The following is a 25,659-nucleotide window of genomic DNA, read 5'->3' as shown; positions in this document are numbered from 1 at the left end:
TACTATATTAGAAAGGCTCCTAGTCCTCTGATTCAACAAGCCTAGATCAACAGGAGAAGCTAAGGCAAGTGAAACATTTAACCTACAGGAGTTAACTCAGTATTTGACATTTAACTCAGTATCCCCACACCCTTAAATCACACCACAAAAACATTGTTTCCCTGCTACTTAATCTTAATCTTTACACATATCCCTGCTGTTACAGTTGCTACAAACAGCTGAGTGTAGGGGGAAGCACCTACTACTCAGGTACAGCTGCATATGGATGCTTCCAGTGAGTGATGGAACAGATGCAGAGCCGTGTGGTTATTCCTACCATCATCACTCCGATTGCCTGACTGATGCTAGAGCTAGTCCAACTCTTTCAGTCTTCAAGTTCTAAAGAAACTATCAAACTGATATGCTAGCAGGGAGATACTGGCAGCTCTAGAGGTATGCAAGATCAACCACACCAGGGCATGCTCTGCTCCAGAGCATTTGTCTAACAGAGCATTCACCAAGCTGCAAAACTATTTTTGAGTGTTTGGGAAGGCTTTTTATTGAAACATTGCAACATCTTCTATATTAAAAATCCTGAAGGTCCAACAATTAAATTACATCAGACAATGTAGGCTTTAGCATATTTAATCAGCTAAACTTCTCCTCGGAACAAGCACTGCCATACAAGCTGTAACACACTTCACCTATAACGTCTTTATTTACAATTTGAATCGCACCATCAGTGCCTGCTACACCAAGAAATGAGTCTTTAAAAGCAGCTCCCTCCAAAGAGGAAGGGGCCCCCCTTTGCAGCCCTGACACGGTTCAGATATTGCACTTACAACCCAGGGAGATGCCCTGATGACAAATAAATAAATAAATACTTGCTCTTGTTACACCTATAGTCTCCTAACTCAATGCCGCTTCTCATCAAAAGGGTTCCCCCAGCGCACCCACCAGGACTGAAGGGGGGACATTAAACACGCATTAACACTCTGGGAGCCCGCCTGCCCGGAGGGGAGCAGGGACCTGACACGCTGCTCTCCCGCTGCCAAAGCAGCACCGAAAAGTTGCCCAGCCCTTTGGGCCTCTTCCCCCACTACCCGAGGGGTACTACTCAGACCGCCAGCACCGGGGCCTCTCTAACCCCTCCTCAGGGCCAGACCGCCCCTGGGCATCCATCGCCCCTCCGTCCCGCCGGCGCCGAGCACCGGGCCCGCGGCAAGGAGCCCCCGCCAGGGCGGGCCGCCTGCCAGGGGCGGGCCGGGGACCCGCCGGAGGGGCGCGGGCTCTCCCTCGGCGGCTGCGGGGCTCCATCGAGCTGAGGAAGGCGAGAGCGGCGCGGAACCTCCGAGCGGGAGCGAGGGGGGGATGGCGGCGCCGAGCCCCGCGCGGGCCGGCGAGCCCAGGCCCAGCGTTCGGGTCGGGCCTGACCGCGCACCTGGTCCAGGTTCTCCTCGCTGCCGCTGTCCTCAGTGTCGGAGTCGATGAGGACGCGGCCTTTCCGCTTCTTCACCATGGCGGAGCCGCGGTGCCCCCTCCCCGCCCCGGCGGCGGCGGCGGCGCTCGCACGGCCCGGCCCGGCCTGACCCGCGCCGCCCGCCCGCCCGACACAAAGGGCACCGCGCATGCGCGGCCTGCGGGGCGGGGCCAGGGCGGGGCTGCCGCCGCTCTCCCCTCGCGGAGCTGCGAGCTGTGCCCGTGCCTCGGTCCGCGGCCGCTCCTGTGGCGCCCGGAGACCCGCGGAGGGAAGGCATCGCGGGAGGAGATCGCGCCAAGGATCGCGCCAAGGATCGCGCCAAGGATCGCGCCAAGGATCGCACCGCGGCCGCCGGAGCAGGCGGAACATCAGCGGCTGCGGCCGCCGCTGGCGGCGGAACAGAAGCGGCGCGGTGCGCGTTCCGCCGCGGGCCCGGGAGCAGCGGACCCGCCGGGGTGGCGGAAAGGTGAGGCGGCGGCGGTGCGGGGTCTGTCGGTCATGAAGCGGGAGGGGCCGAGGCGGCCGCTCTGCGGGGACAGGCCGCGGCCGCTGGTGTCCCTGTGCCGGCCTCGCCCCTGCCCGCCGGGGTCGGGAGAGTGGGCGGGATCGCTCCCGGTGCTCGGGCCGCGGCTGAAGCCGAGGCGTCGCACTGCCGGGCGGTGGGTCGTGGTGGCGCTTCACCGGCGAGCTGCTGAAGACTTGCCATAGATGGGCAAGTCTTCAGCAAAAGTAAAGGCAAAAAGTAAAATGTATTAAAATTCGCCATTTATCTCCTCCTTGATACTCGGGGGAAACAAGGAGAGCAGCCAGGGTTTCCCGTTCGGGAACTTTTCTCCAGTCTTCCCGAATGCGTGATGGAGCGAAATGTGAATTCCTTCACTGCAGCTTTAGCCCACAGTGCACAACATAATTGGAGTGTGAGAACAGCAATAGTGGATTTTACCGTGGGTAAAGGGAGGCATGTAGCGAATATATATGCGGAATGCCAGTATGTGTGGGGTACTCCATTCTTAAAAGCTCAGAGAAATCAAACACATTTGACTTAATTTTTGGATTTATTCTGTGGCATTAAAAAAATAAAAGAAAAACCAAAAACCTGTCTAACTTTATGAGTCAGAGGTAAGAACCTCTGTACAGAGCATTGGATGTTGAGGCTCTTCTTTATGAATTAGAGAATAGCAATGTTGCATAGCTGTTCCTACCAACAGTGATACAGGGAAAAGGAAAGAGAAGATTTTCAGAATTTTTCCAAAGCTTTATTTAAAAAAACACCTTATTGATTTGCAATCTTTCATGCTCATTTTTTCAGTCTTGGCAATCGTCTCTGTACACTGATGGGGGCAAGGAGCTGGATGAGGCATGCAGGATGGCTGCTGCAGGACTTCTTATCTGAAAAGTCTTGTCATCTGACTGTAAAAAGACTGTCATTCTGGTGGCAGCAGGGTCTGCCTGTTGAGAATTTGTGGGTTTCTTGCAGGGGATAATACTTTGTCTATCAGCTTTTAGAAACCTTCTTGGATTGCTTTTGCTGGTGTTGCTCATGACACCTGAACTTATTTACAGTGGAAGAGAAGAACAGGAATTATTTTTTTTTTTATTTTCAGTTTTGTTTGAAGTGTTTTACCTGGGTTTTCTTATTTCCCTAGGGATTTCACATTGTGGGAGGAGGGTGGAAGTCAAGAAATAAACTAGAACTCTGAGGAAGTGTAATTATTGATGGGTTTTTTTCATTCCTTTTTCCAATGACTTAGATTTCTAGTTAACGCCAAGTTTAAAAATTAAACTATTTCACAAAGCATCCTATATGCAATTTTTTTTAACCTTTTCTTTTTTGTATTAAAGGCGAAGCTCAGCTACAGTAACTACAGTAAGACAGCTCTGGATTTTGTTCTTTGCTCTTAAATTAATTTCCAACCCAATAATTGCCTTACTGGAAGTGAATTCTTCGGGTTTACCAATATGACTATGATGTTGCTGAACAGTGCTTCCTTACGTGGTGGATGCTGCAGGCACGAAACTTTGCTCCAGTTGCTTGGACCTCTCCTGACCCATTCAAAATTGTACAGCAGCTACAGGAGGCCAGGGGCAGAGCCTGAGAAAAAAACATTGTGGCAGAATGCTGATTTCAGCTTAAAGAAGGGTTTTGATGTCTTAAAGACTCAGCTAAGCTTACTGAAGGAGGAAACCCAAAATCACTTAGTAGGACCTGAAGGCCGTCCATTAAGTCAGTACATGTTGGAACAGACGAGGGTGATGTGGCAGTTTCGGAGCCAAGAAGATTTAAATAAATGGGTTATTTCCTCTGATGTAGAGATTGGAGGGAAAAGTGAAGTTTACCTCAAATTGGGTAGGAATAACCAGGGTGCTCTGCTGTACGGAACCCTCAATACGGAAGCACCTCGTGATGGGGAGACAAAATACAGTGGATATTGTAGTATGAGAGCTAAACCACGACTGGTAAGTACAGCTCCATGTTTGCACAGCTTTGTTACTGAATCTGAGGGCATGTTTGTGTAATCCCTGTGCTAGCAAGTAGCCTGCTGTTTACTACAGTTGAAACTGATCACTTTCAGGAGTATTAGATATTCTTTCAGGGATGTCATTGCTGCTGTATTCTTTGACCTGAAAGGAATGTAAAATTTTTCTTGGATTTCGTTTTCCTTTCTTAGAAAAGGAATAATATGTGTTTGATCATTTACTTATATGCCATAGAAAGACCTGTTTGCAGCATCCTTGCAAATAGAGGATCTACAATTGTAGAATCATTAAGGTTGGAAAGGACCTCCAAGATCACTGAGTCTAAATGAATCTTTATATCCAGAATTGGTATGATTAAATTAGATGTCTCTTTAAATTTGAAGTTAATTGAATGTGTCATAAGCAAAAAATTTCTGGGCTTTGACTTGGTCTCTTCGTCAAACTTGGTTAGGGTGAACAAGCTCATCTTTTTTTCTCACAGGAACAGAAAAGAATGCTTTTAACAGAACTTTTAAAGGTCTGCCTCCTACTGTACATCAGAAAAAGGGAGACACAGATCTTTGATAGCTCAGAATTGAGCAAAATAGAACCAGAAATGGATGTCATTGTTATTGACACTGCTTGTTTCATTCCTTATTTCTAAGTACCTTTAAAAGCAAAGGAACATTTTGACTCAGTGTCTAAAATCCTTAACTGTTTAGTTTGTTCTGTTTGTGTTTTGGCACAACTGCACAGGTAAGATAATTTCTGGGCCAGAATCTTGAAGAGAAGAACATATCAGCAAAAAACATATCAGTGGCAAAATCAATGGGTAAATGAGAAACAGAAGAAAACCAATTAAAATGGTGACAGTGGGTCAGACGAGTGGAACAAAAGTGGAATCTTGTCTGAATTAAATTCTCATGACTGCTACTGATTTGTGCAAATGTGACCTCCTAATTCTGAAGTAGTGAAGTTGTATCAGTCCATCTTTAAAAGGCAGTTTGAAATTGGAGGGTGAAAACATAAATACAAAGACTCTTCTTTATTTAAGTAGAAAGGCTAAAAACTGTCAAAACCATAAAATCAAATAGATACAGACCTTGTATTAATATATTGATGATCTAGTTATACTGTTACCTACAAGATGAGTTAGTAGAAGAATAGTCAATATGTAACCCATAGTAGTGCTGTAAAATAAAGGAGAAACATCTGAATTTTTGGTGCTACTTTTGACTTCATTTAAGCAATTCTGGTCAAGAATAACCCTGACCTTTGCTCTAAGTGACCTCAGTGTAACTCTCTTGGATCTACCTGTATACAAATGGCAACAAAGATGCAGATCTCTGGAAAAAATGCAGTTGAGAATTAGACATGCTTGCAGTTGGTATCATTTTGCACAATTAATGAAAAAAAAGTGTTGGAAAACATTAAATGCTTCCAGTGCTTATGTTAGTCTTCAGTTGGGAGGTTATTACAGGGGATAAATTATCCCACTTCTTCAATTTCCTGTCATCATCTCTGAATAATCTAGAACTGACCACAGAATATTAAACTTAATGAACTACATTAAACTTAATGAACTATGTAACTACTGATCCATCACTATAGCATTTGTATACTTGCCTGGTGGGGAATTCAGTCCTAGGAAGGTCTGATTTCCGATACTTCAAAGATTGTGGCTTATAATTGAAAGCGTTAGTCCTCAGGGTGGTAATATTGCAATTTGTGGGCTCTCTAATACAGTGCTGAAGGAAATCAAGTGAGCTCAGCATCCAGTGTGATGAAAGAATAATTTAAAATTTTCATAATAATGAGGGCAGTGATCAAAGCAACAGTGCTCTATTCTTCGTAATAAACGTTTCCCTTATTAAGGAGAAATAATTCTATTTATTAATAATTTGTAGGGATCTTTTAGAAGGAAGAAGTATTATGACTGGTCAAACTTCAACAGTTTGTATTTACGTGTCCGTGGTGATGGCAGACCTTGGATGGTAAACATTTATACAGACCCTTACTTCTCTCATCAGAAGGATGACCTCTACAACTACTTCATGTTCACCCGAGGAGGCCCATACTGGGAGGAAATAAAGGTAAACTGATGAGTCTTTCAAACTAATGAGACTGTCTTGGGGTCCTGGCCGAAATACTGTGGAAGGGGAATTCTTTCAACAGTCACAGTTTATTTCTATTGCTGTCCATTCAATGTATTTGTTATACAACAGATACGTGCCTTTGGCTTGGAAGTTCCCAAAATTGGATTGTGGGAGGGCCTGCTGTGTCAATTGTATTAAAGATTTCATCCACTATATGTTCGCTTAAATGCCTGCTGTTGGCTATCACTGAAGTATTAGGATAGATATAGCAGTTGAAGCTTAGCAGGTGTTGCCATGAATATTCTCTGTGATAACCCTTTTATCTATAATACAAATGGGCATAGGCTGGTGTAGGATTTGTTCCCTGTGACAGGATTTGCTTAATCCGCAGCCTTGCTGGAGTCAGTCAGAGACTCAGAGGTGTGGTTTGTCATTTGTGACCCTTGAACCTGTGACCCTTGAATCTGTGACACAAAATAATATTTTTAAAAAGTGTGAGTTGCAGCTCTTTTCTGATGCAACTTGGGGACCTTTCGTAATTGGCTGATGACAATGATAAGGAGGTTTGCACATCCTTACGAATTGGCTTTGAGTGCTTCATAATACCATTGTCCAAACATACGGGAACAGCCCACTGTTTCACGGATGAGGAGTCAGGAGGATGAAAGTCAGTGTGTCATTGCTGGCTTGGTTGTTTTCCTCTCACCCTCACCAGCCAGCCCTCCTTTCTTGCTCCCACTGCATTCAAAGTAATTTCTACATTATTCTGAATTGCTTTGCTGGAGTACTGATGTCTCAGTACGAAGTTTGCGCTATGAAATCCACAGCCTGGGTACACGTGAGCTGCCAATGTGCACACATGCCAGACTTTTCAATAATTTCTGGTTTATGTTGACATGTTATTGGAAGGAGATATTCTCCCTTACATCTCCAAGGAGATGTAAACAGCCACCTTCTGTGCTGTAGCCCCTCATTGTGTCCTAACAGGGTAACACCCTGCTCGCTGGATACAGCCACTGCAGAACAGGATGGCCCGGCGCTGCCTGCGACTGGCCGTTTGAAAGAGTTAATGTTGGCACGTTTCTTTGTGCCAGTTTTATCAACCCAACTAATGCTGATACCAGCTGTAGCAGTGGTTTGTTTGTTTGTTTGTTTGTTTTTAACTAAGACAGGCTTTTTTATTTCCTTGAGTTTCTGTTTTCTATACTGGTGAAACTAAAGTCTTGTTTTGTTGTGTGTATGTCAGATTCCGTTCTCCAAATTCTTTCTCTCCAGTCGGGGAAGAATCCAGGATAGCCAGCATCCTATCTGGCTAGACAAGGCAAGTTTTTTATAAGTTTTCTCTGTCTGAAATTTCATTTGAAAAGGCAGTATGAGGAACACACAACTGCTCTGTAAGAAACTCAGAACTTCCTTTAAGATCATATTGGCATGATATAGATAATGTAAAAATCCTTCAATATTTCTGAATTTAAAATTGAAGGGCCTCTTCTTCTTAGAAGGTATTTTCTTGTGTGCTTGTCTTTGCACTTAAATTATCCTACTTTGTGATAGCAGTGTCAGTTTACTTCATAGGTGCTCAAAAAATATTTTAAGAAGATTTATATAACCAAGAAACAACTCACAATGCACTTAGCTTTTCAACAGTTTTTTTTTGTGTGTGTGTGTGTTTAGTGATCAAAGTGACTAAGCAATCTCAAATACTGGTTGGCACGGTACTGCCAAAAATAGTAGAAGTATCATAAATTTTCTTTATGATACAGAAGACTGTCAAGGATATCATATTGTGGTATCATTTATCTGAGGATGTACTTTATCAGTGACCTTGACATGAATCGTAAACTGATGTGTTTATAGGCTATTTTGGGGGGGTTTTCAGGCTTTCTAGTCTAAGTAAATGCATTGAGTATTTTTATTTATTTCTCAAAATGGGTAGACTGATTCAGAGGAAACATGATGAAAAAATTGTTTCTGAATCTTTTTTTTTCTTTTAAAATTCAGTGACCCTCCTGTATGTAATTGAGGGCAGCTTAATACCCAGTGACCACCAAAAGGGAAACAATGTTAGAAATATATATGGGAAGAAAATAAAAGGGCCATTACTTGAATCAGTGTTAGTCACCTGTAATAGTGCATTCAGTTCCTAATTGCCTTAATGAAAAAAACCCCCAAAAATTTGAGGGTAATTCAGTGATGGACAGCATGAAAACAATCTGCTTTAAAACAGAAGTTGAGGCTGTAGAAAGTAAGTATGAATGATCTGAAGAAGGTAGATCAGCTACAAGAAAAAAATATGCATTATGGAAGAAAGTTGTTATAAAAGGCCTCTGTTTAAATATGGCCACTGAAGAATTTGTCAGTATTTGAAATATACAGTCATTCAAAGTGGTACATGAAAACATAGGGTTGTATATGGGGTGTTTAAAAATATTTACTAGGAGTTAAAGGGACTAAACAATACTTGATCTAAGCATCCTACACTTTATTTTTGTTCATGGTTCTTATGCATAGTATTTCACAGTAAAAATTATGCACTTGCAGTGTAATTTTACACACATATTTTAAAGAAACCCAAAAAGCAAGGAAGCAAGGTGACGGCAATTTATGAAATCGTGATGTCTTGGTCACACGCAGAATCCCACAGAATATTTGGAGTTGGAAGGGATTCATAAGGATCATGGAGTCCAACTCTTAAGTGAATGGCCCTCAGGGTACTACTGTATGTTTTCCTAGGAACCAGGGAAGGCAGGAAATAATTGTTAAATAGGAATAAGAAAGCAGAGAACAGCCAAGGTATCTAGGGCTTGCAAAGGAATAAATTCTTCAGATCAGAGAGTTTAGGTGCCTCCAGTAGTCATCTGCAATGTGAATTGGAAAGATGGAGCTTTAAAAACTCTCCAGGCTTCAGAAGCCAAGAGGCTGTTTGTAGAGCTGGCTAGGAGGGCAGAATCTAAAGCATTAGAATAGTCCAAGAGGAATGTCAATGCATTTAATTTATTTTGTTTTGTTCTATTGTTTATTTGACATACATTTGCAATATATGTTTAGACTTGGACAATTATTTGTCTGACACAACATTATTTTCCTGAATGTACAGCAGTTCTTAAAATCATGGCACTGCTCAGACCTGCACTTCTAGCAGGGCTTCAGGGCAGCTCGAGTTCAGGAGGTGGCCTGCACTGGTGACTCAATTTACCATAGAACTGTTAACACTGGAGTCTCTGAAAACTGTTTCATAACATATAAGACCTGAGGGAGCTTTTGGGCAAGCCACAGGCTAATAGAAATCATGCCTGAGCCACACAGATTTTTATGGAAATTACTGCAGTTAGAATAATTCTATTTTTTTAAATGGGAATAGTGGTGGAGAACATTAGGGAAAGGAATAAACAATGTTCTTATTTTTAAGAACATTATTCTAATTGGGAAACAGTGGGTAAGAACCTTGTGTTACTATTAAACTCAGTATTTAAGTTTCATGCTTTTTAAAACATCTGGTTTAGTATGATCCTTTCTGTCCTTAATTAGATCTTTATCTTTCCAACTCACAAAAGAATTGTACCTGACTTTATAAGAATATGTGTTTATAAACCCAATCATGATGAAACTGGCCATACACAGCGGTAGAAAGACAAATGTGAATCCATTTCCTACAGGAGTCTGTATTAAAAATGGGGAAGTGGTCAAGCCTTCAGAAAGGCTGTTGCATTTTGAACAAATACCAGTTTAAAATAAATGGCCATGACTTGTTTGTAAAGTATGGGGTGAGAAGTACAATTGGGTTTGACTGTAACATTATAAATACTGTTCTATGTATCTTTTAATCAGATTAGTACCCTTGGATTCACAATCGGAGATAAAGTAGATGGTCCGTTCCAGCTGGAAATAGATTTTATTGGCTTGTTAAATGACAGAGCTCATACAGAAGAATTTGCCTATGAAATGTATGACAAGAATACTCCGGTCTAAGGTGGGCTGGTCTCCTTTGGGACATTCTTCAGATATTTGGTTCATTTTTATAAAATACTTCTTAACATGTGGCTTATAACAACTTGAAGATCCTCTGTAAACTTTAAAGAGATAAGTGCCTGAAGTGTGACACCACTGGCATCTTGAAGCTTCCAAATACAGAATCCTGGAAAGACTGTACAGACATTTACTGCACATAGCCTGAGGGGAGTTGTGATGTGTTCTTGCGAAGTAGTAACTCTTCCCTGGGTAAGTTTTAGCTTCCGTCCTGACCCTTACTAAAATAAAAAGTATTTCATGCGTTTGTTGCAGTTATTTTTTTGTACACCACTTTCATTTTATACATTACATGGTTTGTTGACAGTTGTAAAACACTTGAACCTGCTAGTTTTAAACCAAAAAAAAAGTCTGATGAGAATTTATCCCCTGAGGACTGGTGCTTAAGTGTGACTCAGCTGCTGAAATTTACAAACGGCAGCACCAAGAAGTGGAAAAGACTGAAGTATTGCAACCTTTAGCTTTGACTCCTCTGGATAGCTAAAAAAAGAAAAATCTGCTGCTGCCAAGATTGAAACAGTAGCTATGCAGCAGGCTTGGGTTTTCCTTTAGAGCTCATGAGGATAATCCTACAGCGTTACAGAGCTAAGGTTGTTGGAGAGAAGTAATGCTCTAAGGGAGGGTTGGGAGGAAATCCCCAGCCCTGTCTGCTCCCTGAGGAGTCACAGCTTGGCTTGAGTAGGACCATTACAGGGCAGAGCAGCTCACACTTCTGATATGTGCAATTAGCCTAACTCACCTGTGGTGCAAGAAGTCACAGCCTCAGCTGCTGGCACAGAAGCTCAATACCTCCCTTTTTCCGAGAAGTCTAATTTTCAGTAATTCAGGAAACACTTTACAAAATAAGTGCTGAATGGTCTTGTTTCAGCTGTCACAAATTTAGTCTAACCAAGCACTGACCTTCTCCACCAGGACCTTTTTGAAATATACTTTACAAATATTAAATGTACCTGTGTTTTATATGGGAGTGACCACAATAAAGCAAGCTGAAACAATATCTTGTACTATCATTTTCCTTTTGCACAGAATTCAACAGCTTAAGTGCAAAAGAGGAGCGAGGGTTATTATTTCTAAAGATACCAGACCAAACATGCTTTCATGAAGTGGTAGGCAGGGTGGTTGGTAAGGAAAACATGACACAATAAAAGACATGGAGTAGGAAATACAAGTGTGAACAAAACTACTGCTACACTAAGGAAGCAGTTATAGATAGTACACTAGATGATATAACCATTGAAAACACGATATATACAAAATATTATTTTCTTCCCCATTAACTTCATTAAAAAAATTGCTTGTACTTGACATTGCAACATACATTTGATAGGACACTAAATTCAGTGAAACATTTATTTGGTCAATATCTGAGATTACAACTGGTAAATTACTCTTCCAATTCTATCCATAACAAATCCAGAAAGCTTTTCTATGTAATTTTTAAGTAAAAACAACAACTGCTTTTAAATCTAAGGTACTGAATGTGCTTCAACACTACTACGATCTCTTTTAAGCATCACAGGGATGAAAAGCAAAAGAATTTTGTTAGCATTGCTATTTACTATAGAAAGGAACAAAACAACCTTAACTGTTCAAAGCATTCAGTTGGTAATTTGTAAATTCTCAGTTGTGACTTTTATTAAAATAAGATAGCTTATAATTACGTTATGCTGCAAGCTTTTAGTTTTCCAGAGAGCTTGCATATTTTTCTTCTCTTTGAAATTCTCTACCATGCCATAAGCATGCAATTAGAAATGCTGAATAATTGCTGTAACTTTTAGAGAATTTAAGGATTGATCTGGAGAATAGGTATCTCCAATTCCTGTAATTTACAAGTGGAACATTTTGATGCTTGCTATCCAAAGCCTGCATTCTAGCAGGCAACAAATGCATGCTGGTGCAGAAGTCTGTTCTGCAAGGAGGCTTCTTGAGCATCTTTTTTTCACTTACATTTTCTTCTTTAACATGTTCATTTAAATTAGTTGAAACACTATGAAGCAACAAGAGAGAGGTCTAAGCTCCTGAAAGTCTAGAACTCTCATCTCACTGGAGAAGTTGATCACAGAAATATTATGCTCAGATACAAGGTCTCATGAATTGCTCTCTGGATTCCACTAGCTGATAGCAACCTGAACCATACAGACAGCACAATTATTTACATGACAGGACCAGTATTTACAGTGATTTCTTAGATACTTCTTATTCATCCTAACACACAGATACTCCTCTACGGTTTCCGAGAGCCTGAGCCTTTTTCTTTTTTCTCTCTTGCTCATGTTTCTCACGCCTTTCTTCCCTAAAGGGGAAAAAGAAGAGAGATGGACCATATCAAGTTATATTAAAGCTAGAGACACAAGCAACCAAAGGAATCTGAAACTGACCGGGGCTCAATACTATTTTTATCAGTGTGCTGCATTTGCCATAGCTAGAGAGAACAGGACCATTTGGGACTGAACACACATTCAGGCAAATACTTCTTAGACATAAAGGTCTAACAGTCAAGGTAGCAACATGTCTGTTGCCAGCTTCTTCCAAGGTGAAGGTAAATCTCCAAACTCTAGAACTGATAACTTTCATGGAAAATAAAGTCTAACAAATTCAGAGCAGCCATCCTTGCTGGCCTTCCTGATATTGAACAGTCATTGGAAACAAAAATAGCTTTAATACGAAAGGATTGTTTCCTGCACTGTATATTTAAATCTCAAGAAGAATGAGTCATATTATTTTAAGTAACACTACTCATACAAAGACTAGTGGTGTACTAACCTTGTCTGGAGAGGCGGCTGTTTGTAATCTTTCTTACGTGAAGAGATATTGCTACCACCAGACTTATTGAGGACAGTGTTTTCTTTAAATTCTCCCCACGGTTTTAGTCGTCCTACAATTTAGGGGCAAAAAGAGAAACTACTTTACTAGTTTAGTAACTGTGTGTTTAACTTCTTATCATGAATTTTATCCTAGCTAGCCTGTTTTTCGCTGTTTGACTTGAAGATGAAACGCATTTTCAAGCTGCATTATCAGTTTCACCAGCCCATTCCCTACAAGTAGTCCTTCTAAAAGTAGAAACAGATGACTGCACTTAGAAGTAGAACTCACCACACAGAGTTCAGCTTCTCAAACAGTGCACTTCAAAAAAAAAAAAAAAGTCTAATTATGTAAGGAATGTTTCCTATTTCTTGTACATAACATCATTCAGTGGAATACAAGGATGCTTATTCTTGTATTGATGGGCTTTTAGTCATAAAGTCTTAATCTTCAGTAGCAAAGCTCTTGAAGCATATATTATGTAGAAATCTAACATCAGTCCACAGACTGTGTGGGAATCCAGAGAGAAAGGAAAAGGGACAGGAAAAGAGACTATAAACTTTGGTATCACAATTTATATCAATGCCTCCCTGAGTAGTCCCTGCCAGCAGCTGAGTATAAGGGGTGTGACCAACACGAGCTGCAAAGGATCACAGTACCTTTATGTGGCTGATACCGAAGTGGCCTCGAGAGACTTGCTTTGAGATCAAATGTCTTTTTTGTGCTTGTGGGTTCTGCAGATTGAGCTCCAAACTTGAAGGGAGTGATAACTACAAAAGGCATCACAATATCATTATTATAATAACAAGAGAAATGCTGTACACACAAAGTTGGGAAGTGCCTGTGAAGACCATCTTACAATTATCAAGACCAAAGAGCCATTAAATGCTACTGTCTGCTACCTCTAACAATAGAATTGCACAAATACAGCTTGCCTGAAATAGGGAGTTTCCAGGTTTGGAGAGGGCAAGAGTTGCAGAGTATGGTATGATTATACTATCCAAGAGCATATACAGCTTCATCTGTTTTGCTAATACTTCTGAGCAAATTGTGTTTCCTAGTCTCTATGGGGAACTGGGTGGCTTTTCACATTAAACAAGCATTCCTTTGGAACAGATCAGCTTCAGATCAGCATGGAGCTTTGTTTTCCCCTTAAAAACATTAATATTGTTACAGAGCAAACCAAGAAGCTCTGGGTTCTTGGCCTGTGCCAATAGACCAGTGATACTAAGGATATCAATGGCTAGATAGTAGAGCTGTGCTGGTGCAAAGATTCTTAGCAATCAGAAGACTTACAGTTTTTCTAAGTTTTAGTTTGGGAGTTAATCAGAGTTGCTGAGGCTGGCTGTCCTAAAACACAGCTAAAAGCCTAAGGCATGCTAACTCCACAAGGAGAATGAGATCTCTGAGAAGGCATTAGGAACTCCTGTCACCACAGACAGGGTCTCCCTGTATCTGCAATATCTTTTGCTATGTAGTCCCTAAAGGTCTAGAAGATTTTCTATCCTCTTTTGTATAGGTAGCCAGGTACTGTATGTTTATGTCTTGGCACCCAACCATTTTACTCAAGCCACTGGAAAACAAATGAAACAAAACACTGCAGTTTCTAAAGAATCAGTCATAAAATAGAGAATTAAATTAAGACCTGAGACTACATGACATTGTGTTATTAAAAATTTATATAATAATTCACTATGACAAAAGTCTTGATCTGAGAGAGCCAAATATTCACCATCCACTTTACCCTTTGGTGCAGCCAGATCATTATTTCCCTTGCTGTTTTTCTGACTTATTGGTTTGCAGTTCTTTTGAGTGTCAGGTGTGCAAATCTCCTGCATGTATGGAGACATTCGAGATGGAGTCTTGGTAAGAGAGCGTTTGTGCTCATTATCTTTTGTGGCTTCTGAGAACCTGAAAATAGTTAGAAATATGAAGACAAATTTAGTCACCTACAAGGAATGTAAGCAACGTGCCAGAATACAGAAAGTTCTGCATTCTGCTTTTCTTACATATATAAGATATTCTTGCATATATAAGATATTCACAGCTCATGTATCAACTGCACTAAAATGCCTTCCTGGTATAACAGTTTTCAAGTTATGAACCATCATCAATAGCAGTAAAGGATATTAGGAATTACAGAGAACTCACTCGCTTGTTATTTTGGAGAGCAAATGTATTTGGATGCCATAATACAGTAGATTTCTTCACCAATAGATATGATTTACTTTATATTTGGATTCTGTAGTAAAGCATTACATGTCACTATTGTTAGTTTTAAAATCCAAATTAAGAAAGAATATTAATTAAGAGAATGCTGCAACTCAAAGATCTACAAGATGAAGCTCAAAATTTTAGTCAGAACACACAAGTTACTTGCATTACCAAGTTGCACATACATGCTGTGTGTATATGTGTATATACACATTTTTAATGTGTATGTGAATACATATGTATGTGTACACATATATATAAACACATGAAAGAAAATTCAAAATCTTGCATGCACGAAGTAACACCCTTATCAAAAAGGTACTGAGAATAAGCTAAAAGCCTGCAAGATTTAGAAAGACAGTGAGTATATGTTGAAGAAAGCTATGTTTTGTGGGCTAGCAAGTTTATGATGAAGTACAGCTTGCAAGATCCACCTCAGTGCATCTTTGGATCAATGGATTACATATTGCTAAGCATCAATGAGGGCTGCAGTGGAGACAAAGATCATCCAACAAGACACTAGAGGGGGAATGGTTACTTTTTTCATTTGTTGTTATTTACTGAAATCAAAAAGAGGACTTTTAAAGTAGAAACAAAGCTAGTAAGTTTATAAACTTGATTTTGACCTTTGAACAGCAAAAGACCTGCATTCCAGTCACATAATTTTATATTATCAGTTATCAATATTAGAAGTTGCATTATCTGACTTCACAATAACAACACCACATACACTTTATTCAGGGACAAAAAGGCCCAGCAGCTATAACGTTGGCATGCAAAAGTTGACAAGTGCAGGTCATCAGAGAAATGGACAGTAACACAACCAAGACCTGAGAACAACCATGTATTGTTAGCAAGGGAGAATGTCTAATCAGAACTTCAGTCACTGTGGAAAGTTTAGTAAAATGATTAAAGTCAGAATTAGTATAATAGTTAAAAACCAACTAAGGAATAGTACAGACAAGGACTCACTAAAAAGAAAATCAAGCAAAAGGACATTTGTCAATGCAATACCATAAAGTCTGTCCTTTTGATTCCTTCTTTTAGAAGGTTTCTTGATTAAGACTTCAGTAAATTTTATTAGCTTATTAATAATTTTTCTGGTAACAAGTTCATGAAACAAACATTAATAGAGAATTAGATTACTGTGGAGGAATAATGACATACACATGATGATTTAAAAGGAAACGAGACAAGATAGTAGCATTGAGTATGAGTTCATTCATTTAGCAATTCCTCATGACTTACTAGTATGAACTTAGTTCCCATCTGCTAGAAACAATCTGCTTATAGTAGTCAATCACAAGACAATCCCTGCTGTGACAGTGAGAGGGAGGGGAAATAGAGGACAAAAGGAAGTGAGAGTAGCTAAAAGCCCCAAATGATGAGTCCATTGCAAGACTCACCTGGAATACTGAATACAGTTCTGATTAAGAAATCTCAAAGATAAATTAATTTAGATATAACAGACACTGATAGGTTTTCTGACAAAATGGAAAACCTAACACAGTAAGAAAAATAATTTGCTTGCCTGGTTTAGCAAAATGGAAGCTGAGATGTGAGATTCTGCTGGCAACAGACATAAAAACGAAGAAGGAAGATAGTAACAGCACAGTAAGGCTTAAGCCAGCCATAATGCTAGGCTGAAAGTTAGTAATCAGAATTAGTCTTGCACAGTTCATGTTTAGAATAGAAATAATATAGTAAAATCACAGTCAGTGTTAATTATTTCATGTGTATTGTATCAAATGGCTTGCTGTTAATTTTGTTTTGTTCTTTTTACCTGACATTCATTTTGGATGTTGAAAGAACAGAAGGATTAAATGAAGATTTCTGGGATAAAATACTCCGATTTGCAGCATTCAGGGAATTGCGTGGTGAGCGCCGAAGGTTACCAGGAGTGCAGGTGGTAGAGAATCTACCTCTTGCAGGATTTGGGCTGAATAAAAGTGCTTTGCCACTGGTCCGTTTCTAGGGAAAAATCAAATAATGAGTTACCAGACTCTGCTAAAAATTTATCCGAAAAGCAGCCAAGAGGAAAATACACAGCGAATCATATGCATAGCCTCTTCAGTTTTTTTCCCTTTTATTTCTTTAAAAGCGTATTTTAAACATAAATACTTTTATTGTTTTTAAACTGATCCTGATCCAAAAACACATACCTTAGAACTGTTATATGGAGTTCCTTTTTCTGATGCTTTTAAGGGATGTTCAGCACCTGCCAACAGTAATCTGTCTCAAGTATGCATTGATACATGTATGCCATTAAGAAATGTAGTGCTCAGGAGTTTCAGTGTTACTGTTTTGATATGGACTTGGCAGTGCTAGGATAATGGTTGGAGTCGACAATCTTAAAGGTCTTTTCCAACCTGAACAATTCCATATCCATTGACATATTTATATATTCATTGATGCGTTACTGTCACTTCTCTAGGGTCTGCCGCACTTGCAAGAGGTCCTGTTAGCAGCTTTGACCCATGCGAGGGTTAAATGTAAGAAGTGAGTGTCAGAGACACTAAGAACAATATATATTGCATATATTTCAAAGGAGAGTTATATGCAGCCATTGGACAATAGTTCTTTAAGGCACAAAAGAGAAAATGAATATTTAATTCCTGCTCTTCGAAAGACAGCCTATCCCCTTGAGTTAAGTTCCACAGCAGTTCAAACAGTTGTAAACAAAAGCTCCAGGAGATCTTCCACAGAAGTAGTTGTGACATAATTATTTTAACTCCAAACAAACAAGTTATTTGTTGGTTCCTATAGCTATACACTGTTAATATATAAAAAGTTATATAACATATGTATTTGAAGTGCTGAGGCCTGAACAACAGGCCCTGAGCCAGAGCTGATGTCTAGATGAACCTTCCAACCTAATGTTATATTTAGTCATGTATCTGCTTATTAGCCAAAATTCTGTATAATCATTAGTAAAATATATAGTATGATAAGACTACATCTGTGTAGACATGTATGCTTGTTAGTAAGACATATAGGTATCTGCTTATTAGCAAAGATTTCTATCTATTCATTAATGAAATATGAATCTATCTATCTATGCTTCTGAATTTAGAGACTCGTCAAGGCCATGGAAGTAGATGGCTGGCCTTGTTCAACATTAAATAGTACACATTGACTCCCTTGATTTTTCTCTGAGCCCTAGCCAGGCTTTGGATGAAACCCCAGGAGAGAAGAAATTCAGATGTTTTTCCACACTAAGCAGTGATGTAAGCATGTTTGTTTACCAGAATAAAAGCTTTTTTCACGAGCCCTTTTCATAGTGAAGATGGAAGCCTCACCTATGAGTAGACGCACTGCGTAGGATTTCCCATTTACCGGGAGTGGTTCTCTGACCCTTCGCTGCAATTGGGGCTCCCCAGCTGACATGTGGATCTGGATGATGTTGCATTAAAGGGTAACTGGTGATGTATCTTTCTTAATCACTATAGACAATCTTTGTAGTAATGATCAGGTGCATTGCCAAGCTTATCCTTTTGTAATTCTTTGCTGTTTTGAACTATAGAAATTTATACACTTGTTCTTTAAAGTTCGTGTCTGTGTGTCTTGTGCTGTCTCTCGTCTCTTGGCAAAACAATGTTATATACAAATAACTATACATAATTAGTTATATAGAACTAAGTTAAATTTCATTCATCATAACATTCTGCTGTTTGTTCACGTGACCAGATACTTACTGCTCTAAAGAGACTCTAAGACAGAGAGAGTCTTACAGAGAGGCCCTGGAAATAAATGAATATGGGAACAACAGATATCTTCCTCTGTTATCAGTTACCTTGACTGTGCTGAGCGAACTGGTACAGTTTTCATGCCTTTTTTTTTTTCTCTCCATGTAGTCAGCAATAGATTCCAAGTTCTTGAAGTGAGCCTCGTGCAACTTTTTAAAGTCTAAGAAAGAAGATTCACATATCTAATATGCTCTAAGGAAGTTTAATACTTAATAGGAGAATTTTGCAACACCTATTGTTAAGACCTCAAAGAAAAAGTATCCCTCTGCATACACACCTGGCCAAACAGAACGAAAAAGAACCTGTTTCACCAGCTATGTGACCAGTTACTTGGTGCATGCTCCAGAGAATGATAGAATCACAGAACGGTTTTGGTTGGAAGAGACCTTTAAAGATCATCTAACCCCCAAATTCTGCAGTTAAAGAGAACAGTAAGTACTTCTAAATTCAAACTAATGAATGCACTTTAAGAAGTGATGAAAATAAGCTAATACACAGTAATACAGCAGAACAGTAGTATTTATAAAGTGAGAACTAAACAAGCAGGAGTAATAGCATGTCTTCCTGCTCTTTGAAAATCATTAATGCAAGTATTATATCCAAAAGACATCAAAATGTTCAATAACAGTTTTATAATATACATGCCAGTCATTTTACTACTTTGAATTTACAAGTTGGAATAAGTACCTTAAAATGTAACCTTTGGGAAATTTTTTTGTTTGATTGATTTTTAAAGAGAGGATGTTCTCTTTTTTGAGCAAAAATAGAAATCTGAGTTATAAAAAACTAAGTCAAGTCTCCCTTTACACACATTAAAACACATCTATTTCTAAAGATGGTAGGTTATCTTACTTGGTGTAGCAGCTTTCATCCCTGTTTTTGCAGACCTAGATGCAGGGCCTACAGATAAAGGGGTCTTCCCTCCTGCATGATGAGCATCACCTGGTACAGTAAGATTGAACAAAATCATTAGAACTCCTGGAAAACATTTTAAAGTCATCACAATGGTTTTAAAAGAATTTGTTCCAAAACACACCTTATCTCCTCAAAGTGGGTTCAGGTTTTGAGAAATAAAAAAGAGCTGGAATATGTCTTAAGTCTCTCCAAAGTGTTTTAATTGGTTTGTCAGTAATAGCATGTCTTGACAAACTACAAGCCCAGCATAAATCTTACAGTTCTGTGAGGTTAGTATCTTATGACAATAAAGTATTTTACAGTGAAAGTTAAAAAGAGAACTGTGCTTGTGGTAAGCAAAAGCAACTTTTAAATTCACAGGCCTTCATCTGTGGTTTTTAAATGTTGATAATAAAGAAGAAATACCTTTTGCCCAGCTTTTCTGCCATTGCCTTATATACATACAGAGAGTCTGAGTTCTTTTTTTTCTCTCTGCTCTCAAGTATATTATTAAGCTCATGTTCACATTTTACTGATTAATTTAAAAAAAAAAATCAGGTAAAGACTTCACATCAAGTTCAGCATTTGCATATAAAAAGCAAACATTTATTTTTCTGTTCCTTCACATCCCCTTAAAAGTAAACATGGATGACCCTAATATATTGAAAGAAATCCTCATTAGAAGAAAATAATGGGGTGTTGTTGAAAATACTTGTTGAAAAATCACCTTATTAACATTAAATGCAGACATAGTATTTGCCTGTAACAACTCTCGCTCTGAAATTACTGGGAGAAAAACCCAAACCAGGCAAAGAAAACCACAAAAAAAACTCCAAAACACAAAAACACAGCATAGAAAGTAGTACAGACACTTGTAACTATGGTTACAGGAAGATATGAGTACTGTACCAGCTGTCAGGATGAATGCTGCCTCAACCCAAGCATCCTCCACAATACTCTACTGCTTCTGTTTTTAAAAATAACCTTCATTGAAAATCCTACTAAGCTAGTTTCAAAATTATAGGTGGTCTCCCATAAGATTGTCCTTATAAATTCTACTGAACAGCAAGAATATCCATAATCCAGCTTACAGACTGTACACATAGCCTAACCAGAGCAAATAAAGGTATATATATCTTACTTGACAGATCCACAATACCAATAAATTATCAGATTGATTAGACGAACTCATTTCTTCCTGTCAGCTGCATACACAACAGAGTGGGGGATAAATTAATTAATATTTGCAGTGGTATCATGTTTGAAGGACTAAAAAAACCATCAGATGGAAAAATGATGCACTGGAATATAGATACAGTTAGGTAGTTCAAACCAATTATAAAGGATTCTGTCTGTACGTTCTTTTCTACTAATTTTACTCCTGGGAAAAAAAAGATAAAATTGTTCATCTGTAGGAAAAGATAAATGAAGCCTTAGGAAGCAAGCTCTCCTTTCCTTGCCAGCTGTTAAAGGAGCCAAGTAACAACCTCAGGGATATTCCAAAAGGCACTGATCCTTTCGGAAGTGCAAGACTCAAATGCACTCAGACCTTTCAGAACTCCTTCACTGAAAACATCAGGTCCAGAGTTCTGAAGTCAAAGCCCGCAGAATTCCTACAGTGCAGAATTTGTGGGTTTATGTAACAATATGTAGAAAAAAAACAGACATGTTTTCTTCTGGTATCCCCAAATAAAGTACTAATCACCAGACATGCCACAAAAATCTTCATAACAAAATAAAATGTACTTTTTGGTTATTTTAAGTAGTACAAATTATTAAAGTTGCTTTTTTCAATTTTTTACTTACATTCCTCTCCCCTGATTTTAGTAGAAGTCTTCTTGGCTTGTTTCTTCTGACCAGTACCCATCCCTGCATTCTCAATAGCCCTCTTTTTGGTTACTTGTTTCTTGTTTTGGAATACCTTCTGTCCCTTCTCATGCTGATCCTGAGGCACTTCGTTTTCTTTCATTTCAGAATGCACCTGCAATTTAAACAGACTTCATTCAAACAGTTTCCTCCAATTGTTTGTTCCTTTCTGTTCCAAAGAAAGGCTGCTTTTCTGAGAACACTGAATCAGTGGAACAGGTTGCCCAGTGAGTTGCATAGCCTTCATGTCAGGGGTTTTCAACATGAGATTAGATAAAGCCTTAAGCACTGTGGTCTAACCTTACAATTGAGTCTGCTTTGGTTGGGAGATTGAGATTTTCTGAACTCCAACCTGAATTAACCTGTGAAATACTTACCCTGTTACTTCACAAACAGATATATTAGAAAGCTTTCACCTGCACAGCTCCAACATTTTAGTATAAAATTGCCTTTATTGACAAGAAATAATTATTCGCAAGTAAAAATAAATTCACTGGGTATGTTACTTTTCACTGTTGGAGCTTTGGTTACTGTGCAATTTTCTAACACTCATCTCCTCATTTCCCTCCTTAGGTCAGTAAAAGTCTTTCAGACGGTTCTTAGTTTACCCACTCCTTGTAACTCTAGAGAAAAAGAATTCTACATCCATCTCACCTTGAAACTTCCTCTCCCTCAGTCATACAACACTCACAATAAAAAAAAAAATTGTGAAGTTTAGGCAATGGTGCAACTTCTGATTATTTTTTCTGTATTAAAAAGGTGAGAACGGCCTTATTTTAGATAAATTCTGAAACTATCTTAATATTCAGAATACTATGATGAACTAGGTAAAATCACCCTTACACTCAAATAAAGTGCCTGGTATTGTATATTTCTTAGAGGAATTTATTTCCTTGAAGCAATGACTAGCAAGTAATGTCTGTTTATTATGGAATAGCACATAGTTAAGATAGAGAAAAGTCAGTGCTAGAAAGTACATAAGTCCAATACCAGAACATTGCATATGAAATTCTTATATATATATATATATATATACACACACACACACATATATATAAATGTATACCATCTCTAAATGGTGGTAAAAAAGAAATCAAGTGTGTTTAAATTACGCTCAGAGGAAGGGGAGACAAAACCAAGCAATGCGTGTCACCTCTTTCTCATCAGAAAGCACTGGGTTTTCTTCACTGGTATCAGTTTCCTCATCGAAGTTCCTCTTTTTTCTGGTTATTTTCTTTTCTTTGCAATATCTTTTTGTAATAAAACACACTGAATCAGGCACAATTTTCTGATTGCTCAGTTCATCCAATTTGATGGAAGCAGATGCACTCTTTTCAGGATCCTGTAGCAGAAAAATACTATAATGTTGTAGATATCTGACACAAACGTGAATTAGATACTCCAGGGACAGTTTCAATTTTATTATTGGAAAAAGTATTTCACACAGAGGAAAAACAGTAGCAAGCATGCCATTTAGCAGCATAGTAATCACGAAACTGGCAATATCTAGATTTCCCTAAACATCAAAGCTCATTGTTTGAGGACTCTCAAAATAAATTCTATGATTGTTTTATTATATTGTATGTTAATAAGATTATAAAAGCCTAATATTTCATATTTGAAATCTAACTTGCATAATGCTGCGACCCTCCCAGACTTGTATGTTTGTGGAACACTCTTCACCAAAAAAAATTTTTAATAAGCTGACAAGGATTACAGCATTCCCTCAAACCTTTAAAGATTTTTAAAGGAAGCACTTAAAGGGAGATACATTTTAGAAAAAGCAGATGCTGAATTGTTTTTTATCAAAAACAAAAAACATCACCACACTCAACAAAATAATTCAGCTTACAAAAAAATTAAAAAAAAAAGTTAAGAAAATAATAGCTTAAGAAATGAATAAAGGAAATAGCACAACTCTATCACTTTCATTACAGTGTTAGTGTAAGTAAATCGTGATAAATGCAAAATGTTTTCCAATTACTATCTAGACATGCAAAATAAATAAAATATTTTTATATTTGGTACTGACTATTGTCTGGAGCTAAACAGGCAAGAATTGAGATTTGTTCAATGGAAATTAGGTGTTAGCGTTTACAGAGACTAATTTTGTACCAATGCTGAAAAATACATTATTAATTTTTGCACTGTAAAGGAAAACAGCTTTGGGTCATATGGGAGGCTACTTCAAAACTAACATTAGCATACCTATTTCTATCAGTATATGAGTACATTAAGGTAAGGGCACTAAGAAAAAGGTATTTCTATTACAGTTCACATCACCCACCATCACATCAGAACCACCCTCCAGCACACACCCCGTCCTACTGGCTATAAATTTAAGTTTATATCTCTTAAAAACAATAGCGGATTTATCATCTGTTACCATATTTTCTTGTTCTGTTTCTTCGAAGTGTTGCTTCAATGATTCCAACAGTTTATCTGCCTGGAGAGAAATCAAAGCAACTTATGAGCCTAATAGGCCATTAAGTCATCAAACAAAAACCTGCATAAACATAACCAGTGATCTATAAATTGATCAAACAAACAAGCATAACATTTCCTGAATCCAATGGAATAAGGTGCCTAGGACTTCATTCAAGGCAAATTAGGGAAAGTGCTTAAGGCCGCAGATATATCATCATGGCTAGGCTTCTCGAAGGAAGATTTGGGAAAGGCTCTATCCACATTTGTTAGAAGCACGCTGGTGGCTAATTCTCCACCGAGACACAAAGGCAAATTTCCCTGACTAGGTTTCTTTTGGTCTGTCTGTTTTTCAGACAAGGTTAATTGTTCAGGGATGAATGAGACCGGCTGCACAGCTGAACATGAATTAAAATCATATTAAAGTTCTGTCTTGTCCATACTACATGCAAAGCACCTTTTGTCCCTTGCATACATTCAGCAGCAACAGCAATAATACAACAACAAAACCACGCCATTGATAATTCGGGTCAAAAAAGGCTCTTAAACACCTAGCTGGAAAGATCAGCATAAAATCAAACCCGAACTAGGAGTTTAAGAGCAAAATATCCCAAAACTAAAACTCCAGGAAAAATTTTTAGTCAAGTCAGGACAACGAACTCCCTTGTCCACCGAAGCCGTGGATTTTCTTCAAGGTTTTGCTTCTCCCGTTGCTGGCAGCGCCTGCCAGGAGAGGCCAGGCCGTCCCACGCGTACACCAGGCAGAATATCGGGGAGAGCTTCAACTTCTCTTCCTTAACCGTGGCCGGTAAACGCCCACACACGCTTCCCTCCCTGAAGGCGCCCTTCTGTTACTGCTCCTCCCACTCCGAATCGCAAATAAAACAACCAACTGACCACACCTACGCGCACCGAAGGGGGGACAGAGAAAGCAGGGGGACAGCGGCGACAGAGGAGCAGCTGGGCCACCATCGGCCGGGGGCAGGAGAGGTGGGGCAGCCTCCCCTCCTCGGTGACTCCGGACGGCCAGAGCCCCGAGTCGCCCCCTCCCCGAGCGCCTGCCCGAGCCCCGCACGGGAGCGCACGGCCGGGCCGCTTCTCTCGGGACGCACCGCGCGGGCCAGACCGCCACTAGCGCCAGGAGGGGACGGCGGCTGCGGCCCCATACCGAGAGCACCGCCCGCGGGGACGGGCGAGACACTCGCTGCCCTGGGCTCACGGCCGGGCGGAGGGGGAACCTCATTACCCGGACCTTCCCCCGCCCACCCCTCGCTCTGCTTCCTGGCACCGCTCCCTCCCCGCTGCCCTACTCACGCGGAGGTTGGCCCTCAAGCCGACAGCCTTGGCAAGGCGCTGGAGCTCGACGTATTTCAGCGCCTCCAGGGTGCGGGGCGAGGCGAGCGGCATGGCTGCGGCACCCCGGGCCCGCGCCGCGCGCCCAACCGGTAGTGTGCCCGCCCACCCTCGCCGTTCGAACTGCCCGCCGCGCCAGCCCATTGGCTGCGACGGGAAACGGGCCCCGGGGGCGGGGCGCGGGAACCGCCAATGACGACGCGCTCCGCTGCGCGTGCTTATTTTCGAGTGCGCTTGGGCGTTCCCGGCTAGGGGGAGTTTCGCTCGGTGCGGCTCGCTGCCCAATCACCTCGGGCGGCCAGGATTGACGCGCCCGCTGTCC

General features: G+C 40.1%; 3 protein-coding genes across 5 annotated transcripts in view; 1 reads left to right on the top strand and 2 right to left on the bottom strand.

Annotated features, from left to right (window-relative positions):
- Positions 1–1,828, bottom strand: part of RTF1 (RTF1 homolog, Paf1/RNA polymerase II complex component) — a 29,970-nt gene extending 28,142 nt beyond the window's left edge. The window contains exon 1 of the mRNA XM_064658055.1: positions 1,421–1,828. Within this exon, the coding sequence (XP_064514125.1) occupies positions 1,421–1,828 (408 nt within the window). The remainder of the gene's footprint in view (positions 1–1,420) is intronic.
- Positions 1,786–10,281, top strand: NDUFAF1 (NADH:ubiquinone oxidoreductase complex assembly factor 1). Its single transcript, XM_064658067.1, has 5 exons — positions 1,786–1,925; positions 3,302–3,916; positions 5,824–6,009; positions 7,259–7,333; positions 9,841–10,281. Exons 2-5 carry the CDS (start codon positions 3,419–3,421, stop codon positions 9,979–9,981), a joined length of 900 nt encoding a protein of 299 aa, XP_064514137.1. The 5' UTR covers positions 1,786–1,925; positions 3,302–3,418; the 3' UTR covers positions 9,982–10,281.
- Positions 9,886–25,526, bottom strand: NUSAP1 (nucleolar and spindle associated protein 1). Of its 3 annotated transcripts, none has more exons than XM_064658057.1 (11): positions 25,299–25,526; positions 23,947–24,006; positions 22,714–22,902; positions 21,501–21,675; positions 19,653–19,742; positions 18,848–18,960; positions 16,838–17,025; positions 14,585–14,751; positions 13,500–13,610; positions 12,802–12,913; positions 9,886–12,331 (listed from the first exon to the last, which is right to left on the bottom strand). In XM_064658057.1, the coding sequence occupies exons 1-11, from the start codon at positions 25,479–25,481 to the stop codon at positions 12,244–12,246; spliced, it is 1,476 nt and encodes a 491-aa protein (XP_064514127.1). In that variant the 5' UTR covers positions 25,482–25,526; the 3' UTR covers positions 9,886–12,243. The 3 variants fall into 3 exon arrangements, with proteins under 3 accessions (XP_064514127.1, XP_064514126.1, XP_064514128.1); XM_064658056.1 differs by having other exon boundaries at positions 14,573–14,751; positions 25,299–25,445; XM_064658058.1 differs by lacking the exon at positions 25,299–25,526 and adding an exon at positions 24,891–24,971 and having other exon boundaries at positions 14,573–14,751.
- Between the last annotated feature and the right edge of the window lie 133 nt (positions 25,527–25,659).

The sequence above is a fragment of the Pseudopipra pipra genome, chromosome 6 (assembly GCF_036250125.1).
Source record: "Pseudopipra pipra isolate bDixPip1 chromosome 6, bDixPip1.hap1, whole genome shotgun sequence".
Lineage (NCBI taxonomy): Eukaryota > Metazoa > Chordata > Aves > Passeriformes > Pipridae > Pseudopipra > Pseudopipra pipra.
The sequence above is the reverse complement of the archived record's forward strand: the minus strand, read 5'-3'. Positions and strand labels throughout refer to the sequence as shown.